This window comes from Acanthopagrus latus, chromosome 7 (genome assembly GCF_904848185.1).
Source record: "Acanthopagrus latus isolate v.2019 chromosome 7, fAcaLat1.1, whole genome shotgun sequence".
NCBI lineage: Eukaryota > Metazoa > Chordata > Actinopteri > Spariformes > Sparidae > Acanthopagrus > Acanthopagrus latus.
The window spans coordinates 15,784,990-15,794,861 of NC_051045.1; the positions used below are offsets into that span (position 1 = coordinate 15,784,990).

The following is a 9,872-nucleotide window of genomic DNA, read 5'->3' on the forward strand; positions in this document are numbered from 1 at the left end:
AAATATTTCAACTGGCAAAAATATAAATAATAAATAAAAAATATATAGATGGAGCGAGCACAACCGCTCCTCCTCGTGCACGCGACCACTTGCTTCACCATCAAGATGGCTGCCCACAGTGCTGTGCTCTCGATGTCTAAAATCATAAATCCCTTCTGGGGTGGACGCCTTGGGAATACGGTTAAAGTAAGACAAGACACGCCGCTTTTGTCACGTCGCTTGTGGTCGTTGTTGTGTGGCTCCGTATTAAAGTATATTATATTATCTGAGCACAAGGTCATATGCTTATTATCATACAGATGAACTGACAAGCTAGCAGGCTTCTTCCACCTCCTAACTGTGGACAGGGATATAATGAGATGAAGTTGGCTGTTTTAAAGTTGAACTCCTCTGGTTATTAAATCCATTCACAAACACATTCTAAACTATACGTTTATTTTGTATTTCAGGTATTTGGAACAACTCTGACGAGTCACAGGAATAAGACCTTACTTGCAGTAAGTCAGTCGGATTTTCTCTGTGGGTTTCAAGATCATCAGAATAAGTAGATGTGGTTTTGAGGATTTTATATTGTGACACTGAATTAGTTAAGAAATGGTACTAGTAATGACATAAATCACTGCTTATCATAAACTGTTCATTTGCAGGCTTTGTGGCTTTTGGGCACTCTTGGCAGTGGCTGCCTAACGTTACTTATCTGAGACTGCTGTTTACTGTATCTATATTTTCGCACTCTTGGGGGAGGAAAACTGTACTCACATCTGTACTCACTTGCCTGGATGAAGCTGTCAAACTCAGTCTTGTCTTTCTGCTTTTCCTTGCTGTCCATCTTCAACAACAGAGAGAAAATATAGTAAGTATTGTACTCTGATATCTTTTCTGAACTACAGTGCATCGCTTCACAATTCACATACAAGAAACAATATTACCTCTCCTCCTGTGTGGTGTGGAACAACAAAACCCTTTACAACATACCAGAAAACCTGCTATTAATATGTTAATATAAGTATGCATCACAGTACCAGTAAGCTCATGTCATAACACATGTCCAACAAAAATAATTAGTAAAACACACTAAATAACACCATCAAATTATTCTACTTAACATTACCCTCACAAACCTACATACCTCCTTGTTGCCTTGCCCTCATAGACCTGTACTGGGGACTTTGCATTTTCTAGCCCAGTAACTAAAGCTTATTTGTTTTGTCAAGATATACCAAACAATTCCAAATGTTTTATGAAGATTTCCTACCTTCCAGGCTGACAATATATATTTTTTCATTTCACCTTGATATAAAATATGAATTTATTCAGAAAATGTCCAATGAAAAAAATCTTACTTTACAGTAGTCCATATTATTAATTCTTATTATGTGATGGCCACTAGAGGCCATTTTGGAAATCTGTTTTATGTCAGTTAAATCTACTAAACTCACATGTCCAATTTTGTTCATCTTCTGATTGGGAGATTTTGAGTTTCATAATTTTTTTGGATACATAATCAAACTAAAAGCCCGACTGTGACTCTATTTTAGGGGCCGATATACTAATATTAAGGAGAAAAATATTCCTGTATGAATATATTGATAAATATCAACACTTGTGACAAAGATAAGTAATGGAGGTAAGGTGTTTTACAGTTTAACAATAAACTTTACTGTCTAAAATTACATCAGTGCACTGAAACTGTAAATTTCACTGTGAATTTAATTATTATAAATTACCCCTCAGAAAAGTTAATTAGTCAATATTTGGGATGTACCAGACAACATAAGGCAAATATCGATAAATCAATGACCAGTATTGGCAGATAATCTGAATGTCAAACACACAGGTGATTTGTAGTGGGGTTAAATCTTGCAGTGCCCCCACTGTTTTTCTTGAAGTTCAGTATTGTTATTTATATATAAATGCCACTGTTACAGCCGCCTCCGGCAAAGTATGGAGGCAGACACACTGTGACCCTCATACCTGGAGATGGAATCGGTCCAGAGCTGCTGAACCATGTCAGAGAGGTTTTCAGGTTGGTTAAACTTAAAACTAAACCTTGTTCGTAGTGCTGACTACAGATTGATGCCTCATCATGTGGTTTGTATTCATGCTGTAGGTTCAGTTGTGTTCCGGTGGACTTTGAGGTGGTGAATGTCAACTCTGCTCTGGAGACTGATGATGACATGAATAATGCCATCACTGCCATCCGTCGTAATGGAATTGCTCTCAAAGGTAAGCAAATATATGAAGCAAATATGAAAAGCTGAGCATAATTAGTTTTAAAATAAGACTATGACACCAAAATGTAACTTACTCCTGACAGGTAACATAGAAACCAAACACACCATGGCGCCATCTGTCAAATCCAGGAACAATCTCCTCCGGTAAGAGTCATAATGAAATATTCAGTTTCTTTGATGAGGCCTCTCTTTCCTCACATAGCTTACATTTCTTACATAATATGACCCTTTGTGTCTGGAATTGTCAGTTGACCCATTGTTTTTCCTGACCCCGTCCCCTCCTTTCCTGTTCCGTGTGTGTATCAAAAGCACAAGCTTAGACCTCTATGCGAATGTGATGCACTGCCAGTCCCTTCCTGGAGTTCAGACTCGCCACAAGAACATTGACATCATGATCATCAGAGAGAACACAGAGGGAGAGTACAGCAATCTGGAGCACGAGGTCAGACAGCACAACATAATCAGTTCTATTGTCTGCTGAGACACATTCCGCCTCAAAGACCTCTTTTCTCTTCATGCCTCTCTTTCTTCAGAACTTCTTTTCTTCTCTTTTAAAGTGGGAGTGAAGTACCCAAGATCCCATCTTTTAACGTACAGCGTTTATTTATCGTATAATTAGTCCGTAGCATTTCACCTAGGAAATCCCAGTTCATGTCCAGGATTTTCTTGAAAAAATGTGAAAACTTCTATTGAATTCACTAGACGCTAAGTTAGACAATTTGTGCTTCATTGTCAGCATTTTATGCTTTCCTTGAATATCTGGCAGGCAGATTTTTATCACACAATTGGGAAGATTTTTTTTTTGGTCTTTTTATGTGATTTCTAGGAATTAAGATCTTAGCTTCAGGCTGTATTTCTAAGAATGATGTGAAGGATTTTGGCTTTGCTCTCATTTCTTATAGTCCCACCTGGTAACGCAAAACCATTTTTATCACTGTTTCTTCCAGTTTTTAAAGTACTCTGTCCACACAGTCATACTGAGAAAACACTGCCCAGTCCCTCTGGGCCAGCAGCTGCAGGAGGAGGACATTATTGGCACATCATTCAGCACTGACCTTAAACAATCCCTGTCTGCTACTTTTTGCAGTCTCAAGGGCACAACTCATTGTAATTGCACTGGCCAGTATGTCATGTGTCCAATTCTGTGGGAACTTCACAAAAGGATCCTAATTTCATATGGTTCTACTTTCGTTGTTTATGGTTTTGAAGTTTGGCCCTTGCAGCTAAATGCATTTTTAATTCTATTTTTGTGTGTGTGTATTTTCAGCCTCACCAGCTGGTCATTGGCTAGAAAATGAAAACGAGTGGAGATATTATTTTTTGAAAATTCAACATTCTTCATCTGGGTAAAAAATAATATTTGTAATATATATATTCATTCATTCAATTACTGTTAAACATTCTTCAACAACTATTTACTTGACCACCTGTTTCAAAGTATCTTTAGGGTTTCCTCAGTACAAATTCTGACCCAGTAAAGTGAGAGATAAGTGATTAGTGAGGCTTGAAATACACTTACAGGAACTCCAGAATTATGAAATTCATGGATAAAAAAATATTTGTTATACAGCTATTTTCATGGTCCCATGAACTTGATAGAAATTTTAAAATTTTAATTTTATTTTTTTTCCCAAGAAAATCCATGACATGGAAAAAAGTTCTTAATTTTCTGTGATTTGCCATTCATTGACCCACAGATGACCGGTATTGGTGCAGACACTGACCTTTATATAAACAGACTGATATCTGCCAGGCATTACAGATCCACAATAAATGCCTATTTATAAACTTCATGTAATAGTAACTGTATATACACTTTTAAAACAGTATACAGTTTGCAAATGCCTACTTTCTACCTTGATGTGCAATTACAGACTGATATTATCATTTACACAGAAGAGGGATGCGACTCTTCTGCACAGTTACAAATGAATGCTACTTCACAAATGACTCAGAACAGTGTTACTGTATAATTAACAGTAAGCACCTGAACTTAAGTTGTCATGTATCAATCACCCTTTACACTGTCTTGCTTCAGAGTGTATCAGGTGTAGTGGAGAGTCTCAAGATCATCACCAGGAACAACTCCCTCAGGATCGCTGACTATGCCTTCAAATTGGCCAAAGAGAAAGGCCGTCGTAGGGTCACTGCTGTACACAAGGCCAACATCATGTGAGTTACTCTGACGTAACTGTATAATGCAAGCCTGGCCTCCCAAGCCTTATGTAATGCTGTGAGTTTGTTAGTGCTGGAAATGTTGAGTGTTCCCTCTCCGCTCCAACAGGAAGCTCGGTGATGGCTTGTTCCTGCAGTGTTGCAGAGAAGTGGCCTCTGGTTACCCAGACATCACATTTGACAGCATGATCGTGGACAACACCACCATGCAGGTAAAAAAAAGAATTGGATGACACACCTCTCAACTTTGATAAAGTTTCTAAATATTGCCTTCCCGAATGATTTACCTGCCACCTTGTCTGTTTGTGTTTTTAGCTGGTGTCCAAGCCCCATCAGTTCGATGTGATGGTGATGCCCAATCTGTACGGGAACGTTGTGAGCAATGTGTGTGCAGGCCTGGTGGGTGGTCCTGGCCTCGTGCCTGGGGCTAATTATGGCAACGCCTACGCTGTTTTTGAAACAGTGAGTATTTGGCAGTTTCACAGTTGGTTGGACACACCGTCCCCTCTGTTTCCTGATGAATGAAAAATAAACAAATTATGTCTGTCTGGTATATTGTGACTGAAAGTTTGGTCTCTTTCTTACTGTGTCTTTCAGGCAACAAGGAACACAGGGAAGAGTATTGCAGGCAAGAACATTGCAAACCCCACTGCCATGCTGCTGGCCAGCTGCATGATGCTGGACCACCTTAAGTAAGCTTTTTTCAGATGAAATACTTGTTGTGCTTCTATCTGAGAAGTAATGTTGAGACTAGGGGTGCAATGAGTCTCCAAGTCCACAGTTCATATTTTGTTTTTGTGTGTGTGCTGAGGACAAATGACAAAACGGGGGGGGTGGGGGAATTCTGGGTTTTATTCAATCAAGGACAATTTATGATTTATGGAATATCAAGAAGAAGAAACAAATTTATAAATTGAATTAACTGAATTGAATTAACTGAAAGCATCATGAAAAGTGCAGTCAGTTGACAGAACCTGGCAGCTGTCTACACATTCTAGTTTTAGTGACGAAGAAAGGGGTTTGAGGGGAAATTTCTTTCTTTTTTTTTTATTATATCGTTAGTAGGGTTAGGACAGACTGAAAACAGTAATAAGTTAGAATTTTGGGTCACTTCCCCTCTCTCAACATGTTATCTGTCTTTTCTTCAGCTGTTGTGTCACTAAAAGCCAAAGGCCAAAAGATACACTTTAAAAAAAAAAAAAAAAACTTTACATCCCTGGTTCTGACTGTATTATCACAGTTATGTAAATGATTCTTTCTCTTTTAACCTCTCCAGGCTTTATGACCACGCAACAATGATCCGACATGCAGTCCTCAAAACCATGAATGAAACCAGGGTAAGTCTTCCTTCACTGAAAGGCCTTTCTCTTCGCCTGCCTCTCTGCCATGAAGCTTACTGGTCATTGTTATGAGACTGAGGCTTACAGGACCTGGTGGCAGGTTTGGCACGCATCCTAGTGGGCATCACAATACATTCACACAAAGCCACTTTGTGTCCTTTCAGTGTCACAAAGCTCTTATGAAGTGCTGCATGGTATGGAATGTCATTTACACTGTGTGGCATGAGCATTAATTACAGTCCTAGAGCAACCTGGTCTGCTTACCATCCAAGGCAGCAGATCGGTTCCTGGTTTGCTGAAATATGTACCTAAAAACATTTTGCGTGCAGACACTTGAGAAAAAATGAAAAACACCCGTACAAATAGAATAAGATGCAATCCCAAATTTTAATGGCATTTGGTGATTCTTGTTTTCATTATTTCTTGCAGTTGCACACAGCTGATATCGGGGGTCAGGGCACCACATCAGAGGTGGTCCAGACCATCATGAGGATCATCCAGAGTGGAGGGCAGCTCACAACAGAGCTCTAAGCACGCACACATATCAGAGGTGTTAGTTTGAACAGCTCTATGTACCTGGGACAGGTGTACGGATTGAGAGAGGATGTCCATGCATGTCGGTTACCATAAGGTCTGTCTTCTTGCTTATGTCAGAAGTTTTTTTGTCTTATTCACTCATCTTACTGACCACTTGTCTGTACAAAGGACTTTTTATCCACACCTGTGTGTTTCACATATTATCATGACCTTGATTTAAACAGTTTGCTTTTGATAAAATTCCATTATCACTCCTGTTAGTTAATAAATCCTACTGTAAGCGGAGGTTATACTTCATGAGTTCATCAGGTATACTCAGCTTAATAATCGCTTTTCTTACAAATTGTTATGAACCACAAAAAGGTGTCTCTTTTTTTGGGTCAGAAGTACACAAAATATCCTCATGTGTTCATACATTGTCCACTCTACGCTCTTCAGTAGGGATCATTATTTATTTCCCGAACGATGACTCTTACGTCGCAGCCTTTTTGATCAACCAAAATGTGCAATTTTCATTTAAAGCCTTCACTTCTATTTGTCACACTGTAACTTTAATATCAAGTTGCCTGTTATATACTGTACTTTCCTGTGTGTTCACATCAGACCAACTGTACTATGAAAAATAGTTTGACGTAGCTATTACCTATATGCTGTATCCTTGGTGGAGGTGTGCATCTCCTAAATGCTGACGCAGAACCATCATGCTTGTGCCATAATATTCTTTTCAGCTAAGTTTGGATCAAATCATAAGGATATACTGTTGTCTTAAAGTCTAATGGGTCAAGAGGTAAAGGTTTGAAGCCTGATATGAAAATGTGGTTGGATATAAATACTGTATAAGTACAAATATTATCAATAAAGAAATACTCTACCTTAAGGTTTAGCTTGATACTTTGCCACAGCTCAGTTCTTACCTCTTGTTAGGGATAAAGCTCACTTGCCTCTAAGTGATTTAAAGTTCACTGATCCTTCCGTTTGTTTTACAATTTCACGCCCCATCAATGTCTTACTTACCGCATTGGATGACAAGCTGCTGTTTTGCATTTCAGCACAAGGTGGCAACAGCACTTTTTCAGACTGTAACATGAGCAAGCTGAGCATGTGCACTCTGTAAACATACGCCTTCTGACGAGGAGAAAATTCAGAATTTATCACTGGATCGCTACACATGCATGTTATTACTGCAACAAAAACGCCTTGTGGGGAAAAAAAAAAAAAAACTGCTGGGAAAAATAGGATGCAAGAATCTCTGGCAGGCAGACTGTATCATGCAATCGGGAACAAGATATTTCTCGTGTGTGATTTCTAGGAATCAGGCTGTTGGCCTCTTGCTATGTTTCTAGGACCTCTGTGAGGGATTCTGGCTTTGCTTTCTGTTGAAATCCTCCTCATTTTGCATAAAACCAAATCATTTATAAAACTTCCACCTGGTAAAACCAAACCGCCCATTGCTGTTTCTTGTAGGTTTTCAAATACTCGGACCCCACGGTTGTACTGAGAAACGCTGCGTAGGTCCCGTGATCCAGCAGCTGCAGGAGGAGGACATTAGTGGCACATCATTCAGCAGTGACCTCCTGCCTATATTGTACAAACAATCCCAGTCCGCCTCTTTCTCCGTCAGGGCCTGCATTCTCAGGGGCACATCCCATTGTAATTACATTTGCCAATTTATCAAACGTCCATTTCTGTGGGAAAGTTACAAACTGTTCCCTCTGTTATTGCATTTGCATACTGAACGAAGAAAACCCTTCTGATGAGGCTCTTGCTCTTTTCTTTTTTTTTTTTGGACGTGGCTGTCATCAGGAATCAACAATCATGGGCAATCATCCGGTGTGCAGTGTGTGAAATATGCAAGAGTCACTACGCGTGTCCCTCTGCCTCTGCCAATTGGCTGTCTTTTAACTGTTTTCCCTCTCTCTCTACTCATGTCAGTTATTCACTCAGCAGAGACAGAGAGTTGGCCCCTAAATGTCATCGCTCTTTTTCGTTTAGAATCAATCTTTTGTTGTTTTGCCTGCTGTGAGAGGTTCTCCACTCCGGGCCAGCTTTTTCTCATCATCTTATTCCACTTTGGCTGTTTACCTCAGCGTACCTCACCTCACATTACTCCTCATCTCTGTACATGGAGATATACACTCTCTCCCTTGTCCCCCCAGCGCTGGAGCTACACCATGAGGCAGATGCAACACACCACCGGCCACTTGACCTTTATGGGCCACTATTCTGCCCATGTACAGTAAAAGGCTGTGAAAGGGGCCCAACATGCTGTTGTGTTTGATCTGCCTTTAAAGGGTTGGTTCGCTCAAATAAAAATAAACAAAAATCTTGCCTACCCCAAATGTTATCTGCCCCCTCGGACAGTTTTGGCTTTATCTCCCCAGTTCTATAGATCTCTGTCTCTGAGATTTGCGCTGACATTCCAGAACAAAAGAGGCACACGGAATTTCATTATACGTTCACAGCTTTAACAAATCACGTTGATACTCTGGATGATCCACACAGCTCAAAATAGACCCCATGAAACACCGTTCACAGCATGTTGCGATTATCCAGGGTGTTTTGGACACTGTCACTGAGAGTGTTGCCATCGAAACAAACACAATTATATTTGTCCCTGTTTTATTGCTGGGCTGACACACTGACTGATATCTGGATGCTATTAGCGCAAATTGAACCAAAACTACCAGCAAGGAGGCTAGATGGTGGGATAAGCGAAAGGGGTACTATGTTGTTTCAGAGAAGAAATTCAAACTCAGAGTTTTACTGTAATAATACAAAAAATCTATCTAAGAAATATCTATTTTTTTCCATAACTGAGTAAATAAGTTGTCACCAAAACACTATTTGAAGCTAGAAAGGTGGCAAAGTAAACAAAGTAAAACAGTGAAATTGTGTTGTCCTTTCAGATTGAAGAGTTTTGTTTTTTTTTTAGGCACAAAAAATCAGTCAGTGAAGACCTTTCTTTGCTGATTAAAATGTATGGCCCACAACTAAATAGTTCTACTTATAAGTGTGAAATTAGGGTCAAGCGACGCTTTAAAAGTAACACATATACTGTCAATTCTTGCGGTCTTGTTTCTTGGCTATAGTGAATAAACACACTTGACCAACCACGTTGATAAAGGCAAATTCTGGGATCCTTTTTTAGGCCTCTCCCTGTCATGCTTTTATCGTCTACACTCGTACAGGTGTGTTTTGAGCTCTCCAGCACTCACTAAATTTGCGGCTTTTGGCAGTTTCACCAGCCTAGATGATTTTTTTTGGCAGCATCTCCGCTGAACTTCTCCTTCGTCCCTCTCATTCTCACGCCTCTCTGAAAGACCATGTTTAGTATTTTTCATCCGCCGTTCTGAGATAAATGCTAATCCAAAAGGTTGAGTCAAACCACGAGACATTAAAACATGTGCTTTTATTATTGACCATTACTCTCTCCTGGCTCGCTCCGGATCATATCCGGAGTTCACTTGTTCTCCCTCTGACACTTACTCTCTAATCCAAGACCCGATGGGTAATTTCCACTTCATACGAACATGCCTTTCTTTTCTTTTTCTCTTGTTGATCGGCTCTTCTGCTCTACACGCTGCCT

The 9,872-nt window shown here is 39.8% G+C and overlaps 1 protein-coding gene across 1 annotated transcript; it reads left to right on the forward strand.

Annotated features, from left to right (window-relative positions):
• The first annotated feature begins 41 nt into the window (after positions 1-41).
• On the forward strand, positions 42-7,175 carry idh3g (isocitrate dehydrogenase (NAD(+)) 3 non-catalytic subunit gamma). Its single transcript, XM_037104520.1, has 13 exons — positions 42-186; positions 450-497; positions 842-853; positions 1,929-2,026; positions 2,111-2,226; positions 2,318-2,378; positions 2,544-2,676; positions 4,273-4,406; positions 4,519-4,621; positions 4,725-4,871; positions 5,007-5,101; positions 5,686-5,746; positions 6,179-7,175. The coding sequence occupies exons 1-13, from the start codon at positions 49-51 to the stop codon at positions 6,278-6,280; spliced, it is 1,248 nt and encodes a 415-aa protein (XP_036960415.1). The 5' UTR covers positions 42-48; the 3' UTR covers positions 6,281-7,175.
• Positions 7,176-9,872: the final 2,697 nt, after the last annotated feature.